A 27644-nucleotide genomic window follows, 5' to 3' on the forward strand; every position below is an offset into this window, starting at 1 on the left:
AAGTTTACCTTTTTTATGAGGGAGAAGGGACTTAAGGTTAATATATCAAAAACCTTTTCCATGTCTTGTTGACAAGGAACAAAGCTAGTACCGTGTCCCATTTTTATCGAGGGTAAAAGGATAGAGACTACATATCAATTCTCTTACCTTGGGATTTCTTTTTACAGGAAGTGCTCTTGGCACACAGCAATTAAAGCCAGAAAATTAGCATTTTCTAGGGCGATCGGAGCTTTGGAGAATTTTGCGGTTAAAATTGGGGTTAGACCCGTCAAGGAGTCGATTGTAATATACAAGGCTAAATGCGTATCCACGGCCACCTATGGCTCCGGTGTCTGGGGGATTGATACTTCAATTTCAATTCAGCAATCTGAAAATTGTTTCCTCAGATACCTCTTAGGGGTCCCCAAATCTACAGCCAGCTATTTTGTACATCTGGAACTGGGTCTCCCCTATATCTCTGATTTTATAATGACTGAGCCTATCTTGCTATGGCACAAGCTGTGGCTAACTCCAGAGACAGCCTTTAATCGTAATGTAATATTCGATTGCCTAAACCTTGATGGTATAAGGCAATTTAAATGGCTGTCTTTTGTGGAAGCAATGCTGACCGAGATTGGCCACCCCGAGTTTTTTAAGAATCCATCTAGTATGGAAATGATGCAGAGGAAAGTCCTGCGTAATCTGGTAATGAACCACCTAGCGCTTAAAAGATGGTCCACGGAAAAACTGAAAAAATCTGTGTTAGCTTATCAGCAAATTACTATAGAACAGGGACTGCTATTATATCTTGCAAGGGACCTTAATTGTTATGCTAGAATGTTTCTCACAAGGTTTAGATTGGGATCTTTTTATCGTCTAACTACTTTCCCAGCATGTAATGACTGGTCGAGAGATTTACCGCCTTGCCCCTGTGATGATCTCGCCCCTCAAACTAATATGCATTGCATTTTATTCTGCAAATTTTACGAGTTTCCAAGAAAGATCCTACTTAAACCAATTCTTAAGGAGTGGAGCCTCCGGTCCTGCAGAAATGCTTTTCTTAGACTACAGCGGCTAGAAAATATGGAAGTGTCCCACACACTAGCTACATTTCTGAAACTTTTGGTTAAGTTTAGGAACTTGATGCAATATGTCATATGCTATTATGTATTTTAGAGTTTTTTTAAACCTAATATATTCTAATGAATTTTTTATTCTTATTTTTTGTTGTTTTTTAAACGCACTTGTCACTTTCTGATAATAACCCTGTTTTTAAAATGTATGGTGTACCCATAATGGAAATATACTGGCACTTTGTGACTTAAATTTGCCTTTAACAATGTATGCTTTTATGATATTACTCAGTATATCGAAATAAAGCTTTTTGAAATTGAAAATTGACTCTCAAAGTATGTTTATTGAAGTGTGAGTGCCTGCAATTCACTCACCCTGCGCAGAGATGTAATGGCAACAAGAAAGGCTGTTTTTGGGTGAACATTTGCAACGGGGGCTTGTGCAATGGTTCAAGGCTCAGCTTCATTAACTGAGCGAGTACCACATTTAGATTCCATGTGGGTGTTGGTATTTTCCTTGGTGGTGCAATTCTCCTTGACCCTTCTAAGAATCTTTTAATTACTGGGGCTGTGAAGAAACTTCTTCACATGTGACCACATGGGTAGGTCACTTTCGCTGCCAAGTGTACCTTTAACGAGGCATATGACAACTTGAAGTCTGTGAGGTGTGCTAGATATCGTAACGCTGTTGCATTTTTTTTGTGTTCTTTCTTAATGATCCATTTTTAAGACAACACATGGAGTATCTTTTCCATTTTGCTATACAGCACTTTCTTGTAGTTGGCTTTCTTGTTTCTCTTTGAACACCCATTGTGTTTTCTGGCAGTTTTAAATGTCCAAATTCTAGGTCTTCAGGAGCCAGGCTCAAAGACTCTGGTTCTGGTCGAAATACCATTCCCTTTTCCATTGCCAGTAGGTCTTGTTGTATTGGAAATCTTTGCAAGTTTTCCTGTGCCATTTCAATCAGTTCCGAGAACCAAGTTTGCCTTGCTCACTGTGTGGCAATTAGTATGAGTGTCATTTTGCTCTGTCTGCATTTGCTGATCATTCTGTGTATCAGTGGTATCAGGGGAAAGGCAGAAGCAAATGTCCCTGGCCAGCTTATCAACAGTGTATTCCCCAGGGATATGTGGTAGGGCTGTCTCGAGGCACAGCTCTGGCATGTGTTGTTCCTTGATGTTGCAAACAGATCTATCGTTGGGGTTGCCCAACCTCTCAAAGATCTTGTTGAGTACTTTCTGATTCCGTTCCCATTCCAGATGCCAGTCTGCTCAGCCTGTCTGAATCTATATAGTCCCTTCCTGGGAGATAAACTGCAGTTAGTTCCATCTTCCTCTGTATGGCCCATTTCCACAGTTTTTGGATTGATCTGGATAATGCAAGGGATTGTGTTCCTCATTGCTTGTTGAAGTAAAACACTTTTGTTGTGTTGTCTGTTTGGATCATTATTAATTTTTCTAACAACTCTTTCTGAAAGGCTTTTAAGGCCAAGAACACAGTTTTTAGTTCCAGGATATTGATGGGTTGTATTTCATCGTGTTCTTTCCTGATTCCTTGCACCTTGCGTGAGCCCATGTGAGAACCCCAGCCCATATGCAAGTTATCTTTTGTAATGGTCACTGTTTAAGTTGGTTGTGCAAAGTTCCTTCCTTGTCTTATATGTGATCTGTTCCACAAAGCTATCTCTTCTTGTACTTTCTGCATGACAACCACTAGCAACTCCCTTTTGCTTGTGACCATTGGTTTTGGAGACGTTCCTGGATTTGCTTCATGTGCAGTCTTGCATATGGGTTCAGAGGTATACATGATGCCACCTTCTTAAGAGTTTTCCCACTGTCCTCACTGATAGAGCTTGCCTCTTCTGGTGTAGGGTAGCCACTAGAAGTAATGACTTCTATTCTATTGTTGTAGGGGTACACCTTCCTTAGGATTGAGTTTGTCCTTGCTCCAAGAAACATTTTTTCTTCCTCAGGTGATGACTTCTCTATGTTTATTGAGAATCCCAAAGCGAAAAAAAGTGCTCATTACTTGTTGAATATGTTCCCTGCACTTGTGGGAGTTTGCTCTCACTAGCGAGTCGTCCAGGTAAGGATAGACATGTATGTCTAATCTTCTTAGGTGTGCTACTACTGCTGAGAGAAATTTTGTGAAAGCTCTTGCTACTGATTTTATTCCGAATGCCAGTACTGTGATCTGGTAGTGAGTCTTTTTTACCACAAATGTGATACATTTTTTTGTACTTTGGATTCATTAGGATATGCAAAAAGGCGTCTTAAGTTTATAGTGGCCATGTAATCCCCTTTTTGCAATTGTAGTAAGGCCTCCTGCAATGTTGTCATTTTGAATCTTTAGTCTTTATAAACTTGGCTACAAATCTGATGTCTAAAATTGGTCTTAGAGATTCACCTACCTTTGGAATTCGGAAATATGTTGAGTAATTTCCCTTGTGGATTTCTGCTTTTGGCACTGTCTGAATTGAGTTTTTTCTACAGCAATTCCTCTACTTCCTCAAACAGGAAAGATGTTTCTTCTTTTGAATGGACCTTCTTCTTTGGTCCACCTGTTGGAGGTCTCTTTACTGATTCTATGCAATATCCATATTTTATTACGTTTGGGATCGATTTGTCTAATGTTATCCTCCTCCACTCCTGAAGGAAGCTTTTATTCTACCTCCCACTGGTTTTTTGTGTAGGCGTTTGAGATCTTTGTGTTTGCCTCTCACTGATCTCGTTTGTGAGAGGTTGTGGACTGTGTGAAGTCACTTGTTGGTGGGTATTGAGCATCCTGTATGTGGCTGCCGTCTGCCCCCTGTTCTTCCATTAAAGGACTGTTGTCTTTGCTGCTGGTATTGCCAGCTCTGCTGGGGTGTACTTGATTAATTGCTTTCCAGGAACCTTTGGTGGGATGTTCCAGACTAGAAGCTTCCTCTCCTCATGGGCCTCTGCTGTGGAACTGTTCCTCTTCACATAATTCCTCAAAACTACAATGCTCCCATTGATTTTGCTGTTTCATTATCTTTCTTGTGCTTGTTCAAGGGGTCATCCACTGAGCTCTAATCAATTCATCCCCTTTGAAAGCGATATTCCGTATGTTTTCCTGTCCTACAGGCTTGAACCCGAACATTTTCAGCCATTTTTGGCGGCATAGGGTGATGCCCATCATCATTTGGCAGCTGGTTGGGTATGCCGTATCCAATATCGACTTGAGCCATATGCTGCCAATGATTTTGCCTTTGTCCGCCAGGTTGGCAGCTCCCCTCATGTATTGTTCAAGCAGGTGCTTTATTAATTCAGTCAGTGCTGGTAGGCATGACTATTTAGGAGGGCATTTCAAGTTGCGATGCACCACTAGTTTGCCACACAGCGCTCCAATTTTCGAGGCCCATCCGCTTGCTCTTTGTTTGGAGGTGGGCCAGATGTAGATGGGATGTTGGCCCTGTTCTGTGCTGTCGATGTAATAATCAAATCAGCCGGCCCCTTACCCTTTATGTAGGATCGGTCCATGACGAGTACTTGGATTTGTTCTCTGCCCTTCTAGTCAGGGTTCTACAAGTGGCAGGTTCCTTAAAGGCTTCTCTTCGCTAGTCTAGTACTCTAGGCAGAACTGGCAGGAATTTGCTCCTGCTTGTGTGGGTGGAAGTGTTTCCAGCAGGAAACAAGACTGAGCCCAATCTTCCTATTGCTGCATCCCATATTTTTACACAGACTTCCTAATCACCTCGGTATAGGTGACAATGTCATCTGGAGGTGATGGCCTCTATTGATAACTGACAACCCCATCCTCCGGGGATTCTGTCTCCAGGTCTCGCCACTGGGATTCTGTGAACTCTGATTTCTCCGAGCCTCGGTACAATCCTGCCACCTGTTCCTCTGGCTCTGGAGTTAGAGGAGGCTCGATCTTCAACTTTCTTTCACCCTGTTCTTTTGGTGTCGAAGTCTTCGGTGAAATTCACTAACTTTTAGGCTCTGATCTAAGACCTTCTTTTGTAGAAGGTTGGCCATTTCCACTTCGAGACACCTTTTTTTCTTAATTTCTGCCACCAGTTCTTCAGCACTGAGGTTCGTTGTTGTCTTTCTCTTCAACGTTGAAGAGTCCTCCAAAGATGCCTCAGTTGTCGAGCTTCAGTGTTCCTCTCGCAACCTCTCTTTTTTTTATGTCGAAACGTCTTTCCCTCACCTGTCCTTCGACAACTGAGTTTTTTCAGAAGATCTTCCTCCTGCGGTGCACTTTTGGCGGATCAAAGGGGCTCCTTGTCTCGGGTGTGCCTGCGAGTGAGTCAATGCTGAGGCTCCCTTTGATGTAGTTGAGCCAGATTTTTTAGACTCTGGCATTTTCTTCAGGATTGTTGATTCTCTTACCTCGTGTCTCTCGGCTGCCTGGGCTTCTACGTCAACGATCTGCAAGTCAGCATTAAAAATATCCTCCTCTGCACCTTCGGCAAGGTTTCCCTCTTCGCCGCTTGAGAGACCCGGGTCTCTTAGGGATAGAGCTGTCTGCGGTCTATGCATGTTATGATGGGCTCGGCTCTGCTTCTCATTCACCTTCAGCATCTTCAACGTGAACACGGAGCGGGCGTTGCAGTCATCGCTTCAATGGGCCACAGGCAGACAGAGGTTGCAGACCAGATGTTTGTCTGCGAGAATTTATGAAGGCAACAGAAACCGTTTTCTCCATTAGGAGTCTCTAGCATGGGCAGTCTAGAAAAACCATTGAGGAAATTCTTCTCCTCCTCTCTCAAATTCTCCTGCGGCACTTCTTCATTGGTGTTCTTCTCTGAATTCGGTTAACTTTAGGCAAACTTCTCCCAAACTTTTGTCACATCTTCTTCCTCCTGTTGGAGAGCCTTGAGCCAAGCATCCAGACCCAACTGTGAAAAATAAATAATCTAAAAATGCTGACCATAGGTGGGAGCTTCCAAAGGAAGCTGCATGACATCACAAGGGACACTAAATGGGGGATCCGTCTATGCCCACCAACTACAAAAATTGGAAGAATTCTGGACCTAACAACTAGATGGTGGAATAATGCACAGCATGAGATTCCAGAAAAGATGCACGTTGCAAACTAGCAAGGCTGGGAGGTGCCTGAAGATTTGTTTTCTAAAAATATTTATCAGGCTAGAGTAGTGATGTTTTGAAAATGTGGTCATATTAAAAGCCGTTAGGTGCGCTTTGTAGAAGGAAAACAGCAACACTTTCTAGAAAATTTGGTACCTGGGCTATTATAGGAACCGGTTAACTAAAGGAGTACAAATGCTTGCAAAATGTAAGAGAAGCAGGTGTGGGGTCTGTTGAGGAGTCGGTCAGACTGGAGAAATTCCATTAGGCCAGAAATTCTGAAAAAGAGGCAAAGGCTGCAAGTTCTACTCCTAGCCAGTCAGCTCAGAAAGGAGTAGCAGTAGATGGGAACAAGCATTTGAGGGAACAAGCGTTATAGCTTTCAGGGGTCTTTTCCCTAGTCTACTATTTATCTTTCATGAACTCCAACAATTTAGTTGTTGGAAAAAAACACAAAGGAAAATGTAATGATAAAGGAATGAAACAAAATAAAATTAACACTGTGTATTGTGGTTGATTACCTTGGTTTTACACTAGACAGATATTTTGCTAATTATGCATTTGTTTTGGGGAAACACTAAATATTTAGTTCATTAGGACTGAGTCTTACTTTGCCATCCACTGAATTTTCAAGTCTCTCAGTGCTTCTGCAAATTCTTCCTTAACATCCTTTTCTTTGTCTGGATCCTTCTCCTTCTCTTTGCCTCCATTTTTCGGTTTTGTAGGTGAGGGCACAAGATGATAGTGTACAGATACTACATCCTAAATTAAAGAAAAGGGGTTTATATAAGTCTTCTGTAGGACAACCGACAGCAATTCTTTACAATACAGAATCTCACAACTTGAAGTTAGTTCTGATAATATTCCCTGTGCAGATACTTCTCTATAATAGCAACAGCGCTGTCTGCAGCGGTTTTATTTGAAAACAGTTTTCATACTGTCGCAATGCCAGTGCGAGTCACTTTTATCCCATTATGTTGCAAAGAATCAACATCAAGTGCATCAATCGTGGTACCACTGTGCAAAATCTCTTTAGTCCCGTTTTCTATGCCAGTGATGCCAGGATTTGGTAACACTGCAGAGAAATGTAATGGATTCACAGGCCATTGTGTATTCATTTTGGCTATGTTGACGTTTTACTTATGACAATTAGTAAAATCTCTTTGGAAATTAATTACTGTGACAAATGCAACATGACAATATTAAAGAGCGACTTCCCTCACTGCTGTGGTTTTGGCAGTCCTTCACAACAGATGCATCTGTCAATTATATCTCAGCACACCCTTGAAGGGTAGGTGGCCTAAATAAAGGGAAACTGAAGACTAACATGTTTAATAAAATAAACAGAGGGATTCATATAAGCGAGGCAAAGGGTTACTCCATTTTGTGGGATATGACCAGTTTTGAGAAAAGAAGAAACCAAGATCACAGAATGTATCCCCATCAAAGCACAGACACTTGGAAAAAAAAACTTCCTGCAAAGTCAGGTGGCTATTGAATGTTTTGTAAACGTTTTTGTAAACGGATGCCGGCTGCTGCTCCAACTCTGGTGCAGGTAGACAGGGCAAGTGATCCTGATCTTTTCTAGGACTTTTCTATGCCTCGAGGCTCTTCTAATCACATTCTTGACAAAGCTGCAAAAGGCTTCTTCTGTCCGCACCTTGTCCACAGTACTAATGGGGGGTTTGGAAATATCAGGGATCCCCAGAAGTCCAGTAACGTTGCACACGATTCAATTCGCAATTTCCCGGAGCAATCAGCATCTAAGGTGACACTTACAACTTTACTTTTGCCACTGCTTTTTTACAAAGAGGAGGAAAGTGATAGATATTCTGACGCCGTGTGTGCTCCTAGTCACCACAAAATCTACATCTGTGGCTTTGGATATGTAACCGGAGAGAAGAGCTGCTTCAGAAATAGTGGAAGGTAAGAAAGAGGTCAACATCTATACCAAAATTACAGAATTCCTTTATAAGGCATCAAATTATGAGAGCAGCTTTTTGCTAGGGGGATCAAGTAACCGCATTCGCAAAAAACTGAAAAAGTCAGTTCCGAAGCCTCCTTTATCTTCATCCATGCTAAGGAAAACCAGATCTCGAAGCAATTTTAGATTTTAGGAGTGTACCACCATGTGTAATGTACCCAATAATTTTCTGACATTTCAAGAAATAACAGGGAAATGTTGTTTGCCAGTATCTTGTATGACTTTCACTAGGTTGCATATTGTGCGTACAAATCTCTGTCAGTGAGATACATTCTGTGCAATCCAGCCTCCTACAGGCACAAATTATGCAAAACTACATCATTGAGGAATTTTGTGAAATTCAAGTAATTTGAAAATCAGAAATAATCCAATTTCACTGGGATAATTTAAATTTTGCCTAGGCTTGATTACATTTTGTGGTTGATTCTCATGCTTTAACCAGACAGGAGCAAGGTGTCCCCTGCACTGAAAAAGACCAACTGATGCCATGGCTGGGTTTTCTTTTCAAGGTTCATAGATTTACATGTATCCAGCAATTTAGACAGTATCCGTTCTCACTGTGGCACTTGCAGGATAAATATGTGAACCGGATGCTTTACAAGAAGGTAGGATTAGATTTCTTTGATTCATCTAAGCAATTTAGATTTTCATCCTTCACAGCTCAACATAATGCATCAATTTCAATCAGATAGTTTTTGTTTAAATGCTGTTTAATTGGCAGGTTATTCTTATTCAGGCAGGACCGGTTCCGTCGACTCTATAGCAGGGTCCATGGAAATGTATTCTGCCACAAAAATACTTATGGTTTATGTCGGTCAGGGTTTCCTCTGAAAACACAGCCTAATCATTCACACATAACTTCGAACTATAAGAAGATTTTCAGTGAGAAGTTGGACCCTTCATTGGAAAAATGTGAGCGGCCAAGGATTACAGCTCACTTTCTAGTTTTGTCAACATAATTAAACTTTTTAATATATGTGACAATATCAGAAAATGCCTTTAACAATGCATCCAGCACCAGAGGCTATCTCACAGTTTGGGAGTGGTCAGTTGTTAAACATACTCTCAGTATAATAACAAAAAAAGAAAAAGACTGTAAGAGGGAGGTTCACGCTAAGATAAGAACTACCCCAAAGGTTTTGGCCACTCAGACTTCTGTCAGCTATGGGAAGTCACATTGAGACCCCTTATATCACAAAAGCTGGTGAAGGTCAAGAAATTGGTAAAGTATTTTTTTATTAAAAAAAAAACCGAAAAAAAACTATTGTATTTATTTTTTCACTGTAAATTAGCACGTAGGATCATGGGTCATATTTTACATTGTGCCCCTGGGGCGCAACAGGCGTGTGCATCCCCAGAGCTCAATGGAATTACAGAGGGGGCCACAGACGCTTGGTGTCCCCTTCTGTAATACTAATAGCGCTGGTGTACATGTTGCGCCAGCAATATCATAAGAGGTAATTTCCCCATTTGCATGGGGGCATGGCCCCATGAAAATGAGGGTGTCTGTCTCTGTGTCCATGCCATATTACCAACAAGGGCGCAGAGGCAAACATGCCAATAGGAGGCACACTAAAAGTACACCACAAAAAGGTGGTGTACTGAAAGTTCGCCTCCTAAAGGTAGCCCTCAGGGCGGATGAAGGATCCTCACCCAGACATCACGCTGCAGGCAGGTGCAGCCACTCACTGCACCGCCTGCAAGGGTATCTCTCGCCCCGCTGCAAAGTGCAGGCAGGTTGAAGCCAGAACTTTGAAACACAGAGCAGCTTTTATACAGCTGCTCAATATTTAATTTGAATGCACTACCCCAAGGAAAGCACAAGTTTGCGGCTGCCCTCGGGGCAGCACATTCTTTGTAACACACCACACTGTCCCTGTTTGTGCCCAGCGCACCTTTTGAAACTTGTGCCATGGCACAAACAGGGAAATAATGCTGTATTCATAATATGGCCCCAGGTATCTTTCAAAATAAACCTTCTTACAAGAAACATCTTCATGATGAGGGAAAATGTAACACTCCTTAGTTAGAAGAGTACATGCAGGGTATTTTTGCCCAGCATCCACTGGGCCATCTTGCTGTGCTATTTGCCACCAGTGTGGGGGTAAACAGCTTCCCCACCACCCAAGCAATACCATGCTATTCAAACACCAGGCCGACATAACAGCATGGACCTTTACTAAATTTTTGTGGGGCGTTGTGTCCCTCACTACCCAAATGCTAAACATGGCTGTTTGATCAGTCAGTTCCATAGTGTTTTACAGTACTTGAGACAAAAGAAGCCTTACTCCATCCAAAATTTCCTAATTTGAATGCACTACCACATAGTATGGGAAAATAAACCTGTTGCTCCACTGCTCCTTAAACAGGTCCTTAGCGATCACACGAAAGGTTCCATTTGTACCCAGATGTAATATATTTGTTGGAAAAAGTTACAATTTGACAGCTGGATACCAGATTAGACCACAGCTTCTGTCTGGTGTATCTTTGCCTCATCTCACTCCTCATCTATATGACCTAACTACCTTTACACTAAATCTCCAACCTGTTTTACTAATCTGGAGTACAGTTTACAAATGTTTTATGGAGATCTTAATGAACATTGAAACATTTTTCAGTATTCTTCAGGAAGGCATGCCTCAGCTGAAAATGTTTAGGGGCCAGAGAAACTGCTGAGTAAATTGGTTACAAAGTTTTTATACCACTTCGGCCCCACACAGCCCAATTCTTTGATATCCTGATCATATCCCACCCTTGAAACCATTTTGAGACTCACAGGTCAACTCATGTCAGAGTAACCCAAAGTATAGTCATTACTCCTTCCATCCTAGTTAAAACGTGTCAGTCTTCAAGGCGTGAATCATTTATGGGCAAATCTGATTCAACATGATTTGGAAGTGGGTCCTGCATATCATACCATTCAAGATGTGCTTTTTAGACTGTCAACATAGCACACAGGGTTTAACTGAGGATACTTCCTCATCAAAAAGAACAAATAAAAGGGGGGCTTATTTGAAGCCTAATGGCATGGGACAAAATTATGAAAGCAAAAAATAACTCTTGCAGGATTGTGTTGGGATGGTTTCCCTCAATGTTTAGAGCATATAATGCAATATTCCCATTCCACCATTACAAAGAAGGTGTCTACCTTTGAATGCAGAAAGATAACATTAGTGGTGCAAAGCATTGACCTGGGATCAGCTTGAAAAGATTTTTACAAGCCAGTGACGGAGATAGAAGCCAATTATTGTATTAAAGATATGGGATTTTCTTCTCTGCATTTTTGAAAGTTGCTTCCAAAGAAAGGACTATACACCACCAAACATTTTTTACGACAACTGGTTTTCATAGACACCCAGCTCCCCCAAAGTCAGTTTATTCAAAGGAACAGTATTCACTATCTATGAGTGGAAACAGACAACTCTCAAGTAAAGCCTTTTTTTTCTCCCTTCAGGATGGATTCAATACTTAATGAAGCTAAAATCTCTGTGGTCTCTTTGGGTTCCTGGTTGCAAAACCTATGGCTGGTCACACATTTACTTTTAGTGACCAAGGCTACGTTCTAAGATAACGTCTGCTGGATTACATTCTTTTGAGGGGGGCATGACCTGGGTCTTCCACACTCCGTTTCAGGTAGAGTCTGAAGCAGTTTTGCAGACTAGAGAGCTCACACAGAAGATCTGACTGTGGGTTGGAGCTTGGGCCGATCACATTTAAATGGACACACTTACTTAGAGGAAACGAAAGCACACTTTCTTTTTGTGCTACCCAACAACATTATAGTCATGAAATGTCAACGGTTAGGTTACAATATTTGTGGAGAGCATTGACACTGCAAAACCGGTCTCATGGAACTGAAAGGTAACTGGAAAGTGCAAACAAATCAAACTAGCTAACTTAAGTGATGATGGCATATGTTTGGATAACAAAATATCAATTCATTTCATAGACTGTGGGCCAGGCTTCCTCAGTCTATCCTACATCAAAGTTACAGCACTCCTTTTCAGTGATTTGAAACTCTGAAAACAAATAAGAAACTATACAAACGTGTAGAGTGGCAATTCTACATGGCTTTACAGATACACAATAAGGTTTTAGCTAAAGACAAAAATGAAGGTGTTTTAAACATACAGACCAACATCGAGTGTAACTGTACCCACAGGCCGATCTCTTCACACCTCACGGGACCACACAAAGTGCCCCCTATTCTGCCTCAAACAACATGAAAGCTAGGAGATTAAATTTAGGTCCTCTGGCCATTACACCATGTTTAGGTCTAGGCATTAATTGCAATAATGCATATACTGACTCAAAGTCCAAAAACAGTGGTAGTCAGGTCTGGACAAGTCTCAGAAGGCCAGTGCCTAATTTTATTGGCCTAAGGAAAAGGACCCTTTATTTCATCAAGACAGAAAAGCCAATAATTGTAGTTTCCTTTTCTCAGAGGTTAAGGTTTTCAGTTTATAACCTTTGGTACAAAGGCATGGTAAATGAAGGCGTATGAGCATTATGCATATTTATTCCATTACTTACTTAAGGTGCTGCTGGATGGTTTGATCAACACTGATGTGTAACTATTGCCAGCATTACTATTGGTGGATTTGGAATTTATAATACAATTGTATAAAAACGACTACATTTTTGCGATGGTTATTGTAGAGGCTTTGTCAATTTTTATCAGAAAATGTTGAGGTTTTTCTTTAACATTTCTGTGGTATCTCATTTACCAAAAATGTTGTTTAAAAAGTTTGTGTGAGCCCCGTGTACGCCTGCATGATGGCATATTAATATAGATAGCGTCTCTGCGGATTTGAGCCGCTCAATATCAGTGTGCTACACTTTTACTATCAGGATGGATTCTGGTGACACTGACTTTATGCAGAGTGAGGAAGTTAAAGGCTCTCTCAGCCTATTTATTTCATTATCTATTTTCTTAGTGCAAAATGTTCTAAGAAAGAGAGCATGCCCTCCCATGCTGGAGACAGAATTTTATTAAAACCATTCTGTAAAACCACGGCTTGCTTTCCAGCGCAGCAACCATCAACTGGGATATTGCATTTTGAAATGTTGTGAATACCCAATGAACAGACCACTGTTACCTGTGAAAGGTGTTTCAGAGGTGTAGCAGTAATTAAACAGACTGTGTTGTTGAAGTGTAGTTTGTATAGGAAGGTGATAAGCTTCAAACAACTCCCCACCTGATGGAACCACTCCACAGCCAGAACAGTCACTAATCCATTCATGAAAGGGGATAGCTTAAGGATATCTGGGAGGCAGCCAGCTGGTCTTTACTGCATGCTTTAGCTAAGTACTATTGTCTTGACTTATAACCAGAGAATATGAGACCTGCATTTACAACGTGGCTTTAGGTATCACTTCTTGTGTTTCCAGATATTCTTCCATCCAAATTGTTAGGTACTGCTGTAAAATATTTCAAAATATATGGATTCTGAAGAAGGAATAATGTCCTCTAAAATAAATAGTTGTGTACCTTATCAGAGAGGGTCAAGTATATGGGCACACAGTTATGAACTAGAGTCTCGTCACAAAACTCTACTGTAACACTCGATGGATAAATGTCATGCTCCGGTGACATGACAGCATGAAAACTGTTCCAGAGTCCCTATCTGCTGTTAGGCTACCACAAACTATCAACAAAGGAAACCATAAGCATCAGAATCAACTTTCAGTAGGTTCAATAATGAGCTCATCTATCTGCTCTTCAATAAAATAAGAATTAACCAATTAATCTCTCACAAAACCATATTGTCAACAAGGATTTAAATTCAACATACATTGGGCACTGTCAGAAATAACGGTGGAGCAAAATGACTACAATGATAACTGACTTTGGCAGATGTAGATACAGCGGTTACAAACATTTCAGCTTATGTAATTGAGAATCCAATTTTGGCCATCAGGATAGAAAAACTATAATAAACACAAAATTAATTATTCAACTTCTTAAATTCAATGCTGTTGGAAAAATCATTTCCCATAAGTCTATGCATTTCATAGACTGTACAGAGCTTTATTACTGCAATCAGAAAAGGCCATTTAGGTATGAAATGGTAATACTTCTCTGTCGACTTAGATATTCATTTTAGACAAGTATGTGCTATGGGGTGGTGGGGAGGATCTCACAGGTCCAAATCCCTACATATTTGGTTATCATTGTTGGGCATCCTTTTTTGAACATTCTCATTGGTTCTATTTTTACTAGTACTAATTCTTTTAGCCTGCATGCTGCATAAATGATCAAAGTAATTATTCTTCCACATCGGACAACATACTTCACCCAAACCATCAAAACTTAAGATAACAATGGAAACTTAACATGATAAAATCTCTTAAATGTTTCCATTAGTGCACAAAGTTATGACAGTATACACAGTTTACATCTTAAATGTAAAAGTAAGTTATACCTAAAAGTCACACCCCACAACAGATTTAGCAGTTACTATCAGGCTATTTCAATTATTGCAAGGAATTTAAAAGTTACAGTCATTAACTGTTAAGGAACCTTTTAATGCATGGTCATGGATTGATTAAATAACACCAAATGCCATCTTTAGGTCACACAATATTATCACACACCTACTGGATATAAACATGTATATACCTGTAGAAGAATAAATGAGCTTTAATCATTTATTACTTACACAATGTTCAAACATCTTCCACAGCTACTGTAGGTTCGCTCAGTTCACCTTATGAAGAGATAGTGTCTGAGCCCTGAGGTTTGTTAAAAGGCAATTCTAATAAAGGATGAGGTGATAATGCTCAAGTGTTATACCTGAATGAACAATAAGAAAAATAAAAGAATAAAATAAAAAAATCTGACCCTGCTTTTAGGACTGTGTCTAAACTAGAAATAAAATTGCTGATTGAAAAACGAACCAAGTATTTTCTCCTGGCCCCAGCCACTCTGTCAACTTGCCAAATGTCACTGTTGAATAAGTCACTAGTTAGCCTTTTCCATACATGTCCCAAGGCTATTCCTATCCAAAACATGAAGGTGGGGGATTGCACCCAACAAAATTGTCTGTAGTTTATAGACAACTCTGTCATGCAGCTAGAATACGAGCCATTTAATGCACAACACTGTCAATGGACACAACAGCAGAAACAGAGCGAAACGTGATTTAATCATTATATTCTTTTGATGTCTAAAGAAAATCTTACAGATGTGAATACACTTCTAATACTATGATGACTTGCCTATGCAAACATACAAGATCACTTTGGGAACTACATTGCTTGTTCCACTGGTAGAAGAACCTAATTATGTTTTCATCTACAAGGTCAGACGACTTCATTAGAAAAAAATATATAAGTTCTGAAACTATATTGAAAGCTGGGTTAGCAAATTAGATGTTTGTGAGAAGCCCGTGGTTATGTGCACCCAAGTGTAATAAAGTACTAGAATGCCAAACTGCCTATCTGAAAGTTGCAGGACCTGCCTTGTTTCAGGTGTGAGAAGACTTGGAATGACACACTTTCAAATGCAGTTAGCTTACATTAAGGGTGTAAATGGTATGCTATCCATGCTGCAAATGGTACTGTGCGAAGACTCAAACACACAGCCCTTCTGTCCAAAAGCCAGCCTTAATGTTTTTCCAATCTCTAAAATGTATTTCCCCTTTATTGAAGTTTTAATTGCTTTTTATAGTAAACTATTCTTCAGACCTGTGCAGGTATGATTCTTTCACAGGAATCACAACAAGAACATGTCATTTTTGAGTAAATTCAAATTCCCAGATTATCTTATTTAACAATATGCTACAAGCCATACCGCCATTTCTTATAATTTAGGAAATTTTTTTTTTCCAGACTAACATTTCAAGAACTAGAGCACTGAAGAAAATAATTGTTTGTAACGAAAGACATTAGTATAGTTATGAATTCTATTGTCCAGCATATAACTAGAACACTTTGCATACTTTTTACAATTGGAAGCGCCATCCACAAATTCAGCTCACCGCTAATTCTTTTTCACAAGCATGCTAAAAACTGAATCGTATAACCAGGTCTTGAAATAATTTCATGAAAATGAAACCTATGCGCCGGAGTTCAGTTCACGCCCCATCCGAGGTAGGCAGTCAAGGCATAAAGGGATCAATACATATGGGGATCAGCATGGGTATCTGGGACTTACACCTGCAACAACCAAGGGCCTTTTAAGGAAGCAAGGTTTGAACTCCACATGGCATTCCAGTGGAAATCAGGGAAATAAATATGGAGCTAAAGATATTTTAGTCTGCATGTTTAGAACACAGGAATGAACAATCGACAACTTTATGGGCTGTGAATCCTTCTATTAACATCCAGCAATATGCAAAGTTTGCTAGTTTTAATTTTTAACCTGTAGATATTTCCAAGATAACAGATAGATAGAAGCATCTATTGCCAACATTTCTAGGTGGCACTGGGAATTTTGAAGCAGAATTCAAAACCCATTTCCTCTGAAGTTATTTTTATTACCCAAAGGGAATACTAGCTCTACAAACTGAAAATGAAAGACAGACATTGCCATTTGTTGTGAGGAACTACAATCCTATTTAATTTAATGAAGTTAAGATAGTCATTTAATCTCAGCAAAGTGCTGGCAGTAATAAATGCTATTCATGGTAAGGATTTGCTCCTTTGACTAATAACCAACAAATTACTCTTTGAAGGTCGTCACAACATGGAACACACAAAAGGTGATGGGAAGAATGCTTGCAATACATTGAACCAAGAGCAATTGCTCTGATTAGCACTCCAACCAATAATTATTTTGCCCACCATGGCACCTTAGTTTGGACCTAGTCATATGCAAATCAGTACTGACCCTGCTCCACCAGGAACAGTCCAACCCGAATTCCCAAGTCAGGACCTTCCTGAGCCGGAAAGCAAGCAACCCAAGACCAGTTTTGCCCTGATTGGGGATAATCAGTTGGGTGTAGCTTGGTTACCATGGAACCCACATCTGGGCATACTCTTGTCACTTAGGGCGATACATAATACCTCAAAAGGTGATGGGAGGATAGCTTGCAATAAGTCTAACCACTTGCAAACCGGTCCTGGGCTGCTAGTATCATGACTAATGAAAGAAAGATATCAATGGAACTAGCCATGGAATGGCACTCAAGTAGTTGAAGAACACAAGTGTTCCAGAAAAAGGTACTCCCACTATCTAAAAATCTCTGCTTGGCTACTTAAAAAACAAGAGAACCACTCTGTCTCTCCAGATCACTACCTCAAAGGTCTATTGTCAGTGTATGTGACACAAGGCTACCGAAAAGCAATGCATCGAAATGCAAGACCAGCTTCTTAAATCGGTGGAAACATGAATGGGTAGCATGCCATTTCATCCTTTTCTGCCTATCCATGTCAATACATAGGGAAACAACCCACAGGAAATCAGTCAAAAGTCATATTCCAAGCACAAACGTACAAAAATAGCAATATGTGGCCAGTCGTCTTCCTTTTTTCTTTAGAACATAAGCAACTACATGTACATTTCTGACAGAGTGGGAAGCAAACCCAAAGTTCCATCAGTCTTTGATCCTAGGACTTTGTGTTCAAATACCTGTCAATAAGGAGAGAGTGAAAAAGCACAGAAAACTATCAATATCACCACAATATGGGTGTGATGGCAAAAGCTACTCCCAAGTAATATTATGATGGGATCTATAGGAGGATTTGTAGCATAGTAGCCAAGTCATGTAATACTGAAGACAAAGACATTGCAGGCCAGTTCTATATAATTGCTTGCCTTGGGGCTTTGTAAAACATATAGGGGGTGGAGGGGGGAACGGGAGTAGCACTGCCAAGGTGAAAGGTTTGCCCTGCTCCTCATGTCAAAATCTGGAGAGCAACGACTTACAGTTTTGAGATAATTTTGTGGGTTTTGAAATAGAACAGTACAATGGAAACAGGTTGCTTCTCCTATGTTTTGATGGCGTGGAAATTCATGGGTGGCACACCTTGCCTTTGGAATGGCCATGAAACAGCTGCAAGCACCAACCACAGTCGGTCTTGGATATCCTAGACCGACCTGCTATGCTGGAAGTTCTGAGGCTTCCAAAGTTCTCAAAGTTCAGAAGGTGCCAATGAATTGTATCTTGCGGAACAATACATTGCTAGTACATTTGATAAACAAGCGGAAGATTGTGATGCTTTTGTGAGGTCCTTCTTCTTGATGATGCAGAAGAGAAGAGTTAAAGTACATGAGAGGCATATTTATACCACAACAGCAACACCTGAACCAGCACTCCTAGAATAATATATTGGAAGATCCAGCAATGAAACAGAACAGAAAAATATTTCCACTGTTGAAGAGTCAGTGGAGCATCATCTCAGGAAAAATATCCCCGAAAAGACCAGTCATGGCAGGCTAATGTTGATGCCATCTAATAAATAAATAAAATGGACACCTCAAGAGCATAATGCAGTTTAAAAAAAAGTATGCATTAAATCACCTTGAGTAGGACTGGAAAAGTAAACAACACTAACAAATATATTAAAAAAAAAAAAACTAAAAAACATGGCACTTCTGATTCTATTGTGGATCTCACATAGCTCATTAACAAAGGTATTTTCCAATTTGGAAGACGTGAAATGTGTTTTGGAAAATTAGCGTACTTTAAAAAGGGTACAAATTAACCAATTGGAATATAAATAGCAGTATGAAATGAATTAGAGAAAACTCATCTATTTAGTTTAATTTATTGATGCTTACATGTTAAGATGCAAAACAAAACTAAAAGAAGCAAGATCTGGCATAAGCCACTTATGCAAGAAAGGGGTTGAGCAGCAGGGAATGATCGGTTTATAGAGCCTGCTCCACTAAAAGAAGCAACATAATTCTGTGACACTAGCACTGTCACAATTGCACAGCAATATAAGTTTAAGAATGTAAGACTGTTAAAGGAAAAAAAAAATAATGAAAAAAATACCAACTATGTATTAAAAAATACCGCAATTCATATATTAGAAAAAGACTATTGTAAATCTGTTTTAAGAGCTGGCAATCAGTACCTTTTTCAATTTCCTTTGTCGTTTTGCTGCAGTCTGCCCCTGGGAGTTAGAATAACATACTGTAAGAACACATGCATACAGTATACGACATAGGATGGAGATACCTCCGTAGTATGATGGCATAACATTTACTTGCAGTTGGTGAACGATCAAATACCAGCACTATGATAAAACATGCTTCTACTACATTAAGGTTTAACTGGCTTTTCATAGTCTATTACATTCACTTGTGAACTACTGCCATTGTCCACTAAATTTCAAATATACCCACAAATAGTAAATACACAGAAGTTGAGTAAAAAGTTTGTATGTTAATAAAGAAGTAGAAGCTGTATGAGAGCACTCAGAAAGACTAGATTTACCGCACACAGCAGAAGGAGAACACTTATTTACCATGGGTAGAAATCGCAACAAAAAGAGAAAATAATAATCCACCATTTTATGGACCACAATATTCTCCCTTTTCTGTATTCTCGCATGCCATTTTCTATCAAATTTCTGTACATATTTTGTGAACGTACTATAGTTTCTTCTTAAAAGTATTCACTTAATGTGCTATTGAGTTTTAGATGTTGACTAAATGTGGAATGTTGCTGGAGAATTTAAAGTTATACTTTAGAATGGCCGACTCATTATGTAGCTTTATATTAGCAACGTTACTACAAGAATTGGTCTTATTTAGTTTAGAATCTATGCATAGATTACTTTGCCCCCTCCTCTATGACAGTCTTTACTGCCTTTTCTTAATGTGGGTTTGTTGGCTTCTTCAATTCTACTCCTTTATTTTAAGACTCAGGTCAAATAAATCAGTTTGCGCATGATGTGCGAAACCATGGTCTCAAAAAGATTAAAATTAGGATGACAGAGAAAATAACTAGAGACGGTTTCTTGTTTAATGTGGAGTCTGGCAAACATGTTGGTGAACCCTTAAACCCCCCAATAGTAAAAAATACATAAAAACGGTAAAACAGAGGTGGTGGCTCTATAGAAACATGTTATTCTTTATGTTAGTCTCGGCTACAAGGGTAATTCAATCTTCAAATAAGAAATAGCAAAAGAAGACCTAACTCTTTGACTTTAAAATCAAGAAATGCAGCAATGAAACGGTAATCAATCCCACACACATCCCTTCCTGCAACAACTCCTCCATACCCTCGAATCAGAAATAATTATTGACCAAAACAGTAGGCCATAGTGTGGCATGTCTGTTGTGTTTATTGGACTCACAGGATTCTTATTAGCAAAATACTGTCAAGTGCACGTGTAGAATAGAACATAACTTCAATATGCTGAAAAATTCAAAGGTTCAGGTAGACTGGACATGGTACTCTTCTATGTTTCAGGCCAAGTATGGCTATTGGGGCTCGGATATTTGAGCTAGGGAAACTAGTCCACAGTTTTAATTTTTACATATTTCTTATTATTGTACTGTATTAATGATTTTCTGGTGCACATTTATGGAAATACTTTCAAAGTAAGCTGATTCTGACTTGAGTTGAATTAAGTTATATTCTCCATGTTTAGTTACATTAGAATACTTGTAGACATACGTGCAAAGGGGTTACACATAACCACTTGATATGTTACAAGGAGCCTTGGCAGCAGGGTGAGGATGGCCTTTTGATTCATTGGTACCTGCTGGAAAGCAGGGATGATGAAGGTTTTAGATGAATGGCCAGAGAGGTAAGCAAAAGAAGTGGGAGAAAATGGAGAGTCGTAAGTGCCAAAAAGTCTTTTGGGTTAGTGAGTCAATCAAATGCATAGGTGGGTTAAACATATAGGCAGATCCCTTCCATATTCATAAATGTAGAGGAAGAAATAACCCCAGGTAGCTGCAAAGTTTCGGTAGGTCCCTATCAAGTCTGGGATATGCTGGGATGATACTGCAGAGTGAAGAACCTTGACTATACAGTGGACCTTTCTCCAATGCTTCTAAATCCCAGGAAGCACATCACTGTTGCCAGTGTTATCATGCACTGCATTTATTATGATGCATCGGGGCAAACCGAGTGCTGGGGTGTGAGGCAGTGTGCGCCCACCCCCCTCCTAAACGTAATGAGCAGTTCAATTTTCTTTCAACCTTGAAAAAACCCTATTTTTACTATCCACTGTACAGCAACCACTAATGAGATTTGGCCAAAAATGTTTGACACCACACTTGGTGAAGGAAATGTCAATATCAAAGCGAAACGTGAAACTGTGTACTGTCTGCACTAGTTTTAAGTGGGCATCCAACATGTCAAAATAAGAAAAGAGGAAAGATGAAGGGATCACTAAGTGGTTTTGTAAGAGGACTGACTCGAACAGTGCTCCTCAAAGAAGTTGAGTGCTTCTAGAGGAAGGGAACCAGTGGGACTTGCAAGATAGATCTGGTTAAGCAGTAAAGCATGCCAGTATGCTTGTCACACTCCACCAACCAGTCTGATTTGTTTTTAAAGATCAGTATATTAGAGCCTTATTGAGAGATGGGCAGTATTAGCACTTTTGTCAATAATTGACAGCTTCCAGTCTGCCCACCCCTCTTTTTCCCTGCTTCATGAAGAGGTTGTGGAACGTTGTATTGCTGATTGTGGTCGCCCACTGGCTTGCTGTCAGTAATACAGTTACACTGACTGATGCCAGCAGAAATTGAGTCTCACGTCCACCTGTATATTTCCTGCCTGGGACTAAACTATGGCAATCCAAGACAGAACAAGTCCAGCATTGTCCTCCAAAGACTGGAACAAGACTCCCAAGCATATAGAGGACATTACATTTGTGATTCAAAAAGAAAGACAACCTCCTTGAGGTGGGTACCATCCTCAGGGATCACAGAAAATCAGACACGTCTGCCATGCTGCAATAGCATGGTGAACCTGACTAAACAGCTTTCACAATAGACGTAGTTGTTGCTTCAGTGAAAAGACTCCCACGCCGAGGGCAATGAACTGTCAGTTTGGAAGGCTGACCACAGTTGGGATGGCAGAGATGGGGCCTGAAACAGATTGAATACCTGCAATATTAGTTGTTGAACTGAACCAGATTCACAGATGTTTGTATTGATTTTGTTTCAAAAGAACAGCATGTTAGTGCAAAAGATATCAATCTGTTGAGTAAGAGGGTGTTTCACGTGCAGAAACTCCGCGTAGATGGGTTTACACATTTAAGACGGCTCTGAATTGGGTACCACCTTTACTAACATATGGTAATTTTCTATAGTCAGAAATGCCTATGAAATGCTCCCAGTTCATCATATAATGAGTTCACTTTTCTTCTCGACTGAAGCAAACCAAACATCTTAGATATTCATTCTTTTTGGAATGCATTTTGGGTTGTAAGGTGAAATGATCCCAGGATGGGAGGGAGGTCAGTAAAAAATGTTTGTATTGATGAGAATTTTCCCACCTCCACAATTGTTTGGGAAAATGTCACTTGCCTAAACATAAGCCAGCAGAAACACCTTTGGCAAGAGAATTCCGCCACTAAATGATTTTTTTTTTCTTTTGTAGTAAAACACTACTTCCTCAGATGTTTTCCTCATAATTGTAACTGTGCAACCTTTTCAAAAGTTGAGAAGCTTGCTAGGGTTTCAAGAACACAACATGAAGTTTGCAGCGGAAATAAATGTGGTGAAAACAATCATGTTAATGCTGACCAAACCCCTAAACCAAGTTAAAGCCCAGTAATGATAGAGAGCTTAGTCACTCAGCTTGGAATTAAAACTCTCACCATCTGGATCTCTGCAAAGGACACAAGAACCATTCTAAAGAAAAGAGTCATGTGGAATGAATGTCTCTGTAACAGAGATTGGACTATTCCTCTGCAATCACCAAGTAAAGAACCTCCTTCACATATAGCTAATATGCTTTCCTGGCCAAAGGATTTCTGAAGTGTCCAACAAAACTAATTTTACTGCACATCCTGATATTGTATTCTCTCAGGAGCTCCTCACGGAGGTTAAGAGAGCCTGGGTTGTGCTGAGGGGTTATGCGTAAACCTATCATCTAGATGTGGGTAGGTGTGCATGAAACCCTTGGGTGACCCTTGGTTTGCTCTTTGGTTAATTAGAACCACTGTGAATTACCAATTTAAGACACCTTTATCAAATGTGTTGTACACTGTATTCAACATGCCACAGATGTAGAAGCACACATTGTGGAACGCACACTGGAAATCTAAGACTTTAAGGGATGACGACGGTAGTACAGTCTCTAAAGTCAGTTTCTTTATGAATATGCTCAATATGCTCCGGATGAGATATTGCCTGGGGAATAAAAGTTTCTGTTGGAGAACAGAGAGCTTCAAAACACTACTGAAGCTTTGCATCAATAGCCTCTTTTACCAATGCCTGCTTTTCAAACGGGCATTGGATATTCTTGCTTCAATACTCACATATATTTTTGAGTTAAGCATTCAACTACAAAATGTGAGGCATCTGGGATTCTAGAATAGGAATAATCCTGACATATTGATTATTTGTGCCTATTTGGTTGATGTTTGCTCATCAGTGAGAACGAAATCTCTAAATCATCATTCTCCACAGGAGTGCAAAAGATCTAAAGGGCAAGCAGCACATCATGCTTGCTTTTGGAAGCAAACATTTTGTGTCCCTCAAGGCTCTAGGGATATATAGCTATAACTCCTCACTTTGCTGGTTACAGACATTTAAAGGCACCACATGAACTGATGACAGAATGCAAACCCTTGTGTGGAAGAGCCTCTTGCTTGGATTGCAAATAGGCTACATTGGGAAATTACATCCATGGTTTTGCCTGGGTTTAAAAAACTTTTCTTTTACTGTAAAGTTTCCCTTTACTTATGTAAACTTGTCACCTTTAATAAAAAGGCAGGTATATTATACTGGCCAGTATTTCCAAGCCTATATCTAATTATTCAAAAGCAAGTGGAGCCAACAAAAACACAGAATTGAGCTAGTTGGGAACCCGAAAAAGAATAATTACATTGCCATTGCTAAAGAATGTTTAAAGGCTTGATGACCTTTCAGTGTCCTACAATTTGCGTCTGCTTTTATGTTAGCAGGGAAGTGTGTAATAAGCTTTTTCAATTTTTCTTATATTTTGCAGGTGTATCTTGCAAAAGTAGCCACTCAACTTGATGTCCTAACCACCGAAGTAGTGTTAATTGAAATAGGATTCAGCAATCTCGTTTTAGGGACAGCTGAAACCACAGAATCGGATAGAAGAGCAGTTAAGTAACAAATATGTGTCATTGGGTGCTTGGATTTTTTTTTGTAAAGTTACAGGATAATAAGGGCGTCCTTACCCTCCATTCTGGTTGAAACCTGCTCTGAAATTTTGTGACCTGCTTGAGCCACAAAAAGGAGATTTCCCAAATCTGCGATAAAATCTCCCGAAAGTCCCCCCCTCCCCAACTCATGCCTCCGCCTACCTTTCGTTGCAGGTTACCGTTCAATAATCCCATCTAGTGGAGCGTTCTACTGGGCGCCATCGTCTTCATCCACCCAATTCACAATACCTAGAGATCAAGGATTTAGGGACCTAATCATCCTCAGAGTTGTGTATTGACATAAGGGAACTGCCAGGGGTGTCTTATTCTGGTCCCCTGAATGAGTTATATTAGTAGGGAGTCCATTTCCCAGTCTAGCAGACTAGATGATGGCGTTATTGGGGTCTTGGTCCTTCTCTGAGCTGCTGAAGCAATTCAATTCATTAATCCAGTCTAATATTACCAATGAGGCAAGCCGGAGTTTAATCTAGGGCTTTGTATTACTCTTGCAGGCGAGGTATCACAGCTGGAATGGTAGCAGTAGTCTTCATTAATTTCAGACCTTCTGACTAGACATTCAAGAATAGGGATGGATTTAACTTATTTCTGAGTTGGCTCTTTAAAGTCTTATAGATTACATGGTTGATCTACAGAGGTATTTGGTAGGTTGAATTTCTTGGCAGCTCTTACAATCAACAAATGACATTTAGAGATATCATCTGAAGCAACCTGTTGGAAGTGGCCCATCATTCCCACTTGGGACAATAACATCTCGGCCTTCATCATCCCTTCCATCACTGTCTGGTGGTAGCTCACCTTCCTCTTCTTCTACATCAGAATAGGTAGAACCATTAAACATCATCCATTTCTTTTCCATGGACGATCCCTTTTAGCGTTGGAGGAGGAGGATAGACGTGATGACTGCCTAGGAGGTGAACCTGCTTATGGAGCAAGCTGAGCAGGCGGGAGGATCCCAGCAGCAGGTAACCCCATATTAGGATTATTAAATGGTTGTTGCAGCAATAATTTAATAAAAGTATCCAGCATTTGTTGAAATGTTCATAAGAAGGCCATTGGCACTTGGACCACATCTGGCATCTCTGTAATATCAAGGTGGATTTTGTCTTAAATCCATTTAACCGCATGCGTGCGGCGGCTATTTTTGCGTTGCGCGGCTTTTTTCAAAAAGCTGCGTTACATGACGAGCTGAGCTCGTCATGAGCGTGCGAGCGGCACAACTCATGACGAGCTGAGCTCGTCATGAGCGCAGAAGGGGTTAACTATTTCCAGAAGTGTACTTCTGTTGACACACATTCACTGCAGGCCTCCTGATTGTCCACTGTGCCCTCTTCAAAATCAGGGACATATATCTCACATCCAATTGCATTGGACTGTAAGCTGTCAGTGAGGCATAATCACCAGCCTCTTCTTGATCGGATTGCAATAATTGTACTGAAGGCACATCCGTCACCCTTAAAGGTGAAAAAACATTTTCTCCTATGTGACTGCGTGGTTCCAAACGGTGATGCCGTCAACAGTATGGTCATCATTCTCAACGGTAAGGACGTCGACGGTATGATTTTCGGTGTGGTCGTTGTCAAGCTAAACATTGACGACCAGGTCATCGCAGACGGCATCCTTGTCATCGACAAAGGAGTTAAGGTTTTTGACATCGATCTTTTCATTGACGAGGTTCCCTTTGAAGATTCTCTTTTTTGGCACAGACGAGCCTCTGTAGCGCTTGGACTCTGGTTTATCCGCAGTGGAGGTGGCTGCAAGCACTGTACCTAATAGATCATGCTCTGAGTACTGTAAAAGTCTCCTCTAGTGCACTGCCTTCGTGAAAGTTGTGATTGGGGGGGGGGGTACTTCTCATTGAATCTTCCCCTGAATAGGAAGCATCTCCTTTAGAAGGAGGGAAATTCTCTTTATTCATAAAAAAAATAATGCAGACCTCCTTTCTCTATACTTAAGGATCTTAGTATCCAATGACTTATGCTTAGGATAAACACAAATACACAGTGTGGGCCATCAGTTTAAATGTTCTTGATGCCACAAGATAATCAGGTTTTAAAAAGAGATATTTTCTCTTTGTCAGCCATTGTGACAGTTGCTTGTCAGACCAAAAAGAACTCTCTGGTCCAGAACGTGTAACAATCTTCTCTAAATACAACTCACAGTACAGTAGTGCTGAAGATGGGGCTAGTTCAAATCCAGGGCAGACTAAAATGGACACAATTTCAGGTTCACTGAAAAGTTAGGGCAGAGCCCTGACAAAGGAGTCCCTCACACATGATGTGCGGTAGATATTTGAGCTATGGTGGCTTCTAGGGTAAGTAGGAGTGCTTAGGCTTCCCCCTCATTGGCTGAAGTTTGGGTTCTTTCAAATGAAGTGGATGTATTACTAAACATACTATGTTGTTTCAGGCCTATGCCATTTTACATTGTATATTGTTTGTTATATATTTTATACTGTATACTGTTATTTTAATGTACCAGGGATTCCCAGCCTGACGACAGGGAATGATTCAAACATGTGAATATACAAAAGCACCAATGTTGGAGAAAGTAATTTGAGTTGCACCACTAAAAATAGAACACCTGCATCTTCCCATCCTACATTATGCAGATGATAGACTTCAAATGAGTAAAACACCAACTGGTTTGCAACAACTATTTGACAAACATGGAACATACTGCTCTATCAGTAGTCTAGAAATAAATATAGACAAAATAAAAATCATGATGGTTGGCACTCAGATCCAAAAAGAAAGAGCCGGATTTATCCACAACCGAATAGTTGAAATTGTAAACTCTCACACACACTTAGGCTTTACATTTGCCCACCAGGCTTCCTTCAAAGACCATAGAGGATCACTGCAATCAACGGTACAAATTCCAAATTGCACGGTACCTGTCTGGAGCATTCCTGAAAACAATTAACAGCAAGCTTTGGCCTGCTTTAAACTACGGAATTGCTGCATTAACACTTGACATTGCTAGTTTCTCTAACTTTATCAGAGCTAAAGCATTCAGAAAAATCTTTCAGCTGCTGCTAAATATGACTCATTCTCAATTCAGGCAAGAATATGGACTCCATAATCAGCTTTTTGTCAGGAAACTTGCTAATATCAAACAAATCAAAACCTGCAAATTCAGATACACTATGGTATTATACCAGGCAGGAAATCAAAAACCTCTCTTTGCCTGGAAAAAGTCAATGGCTTGAGCTACTAACGATTAACCTCAAAAGAGTACCTGTGCCAACCATTATCAGTCACTGAAAATTAAATTTTAGCA

General features: G+C 40.1%; 1 protein-coding gene across 2 annotated transcripts in view; it reads right to left on the minus strand.

Moving 5' to 3' along the window:
* Window positions 1-27644, minus strand: part of TPP2 (tripeptidyl peptidase 2) — a 596335-nt gene that overhangs the window by 121870 nt on the left and 446821 nt on the right. The window contains exons 24-25 of one of the 2 annotated variants that reach the window (XM_078658083.1): window positions 19119-19157; window positions 6720-6871 (exon numbers count right to left, since the gene is read on the minus strand). In XM_078658083.1, the coding sequence (XP_078514209.1) occupies window positions 6720-6871; window positions 19119-19157 (191 nt within the window). The remainder of the gene's footprint in view (window positions 1-6719; window positions 6872-19118; window positions 19158-27644) is intronic. The other variant, XM_078658084.1, reaches the window with a different exon arrangement.

The sequence above is a fragment of the Lissotriton helveticus genome, chromosome 8 (genome assembly GCF_964261635.1).
Source record: "Lissotriton helveticus chromosome 8, aLisHel1.1, whole genome shotgun sequence".
In the NCBI taxonomy this organism is placed as follows: Eukaryota; Metazoa; Chordata; class Amphibia; order Caudata; family Salamandridae; genus Lissotriton; species Lissotriton helveticus.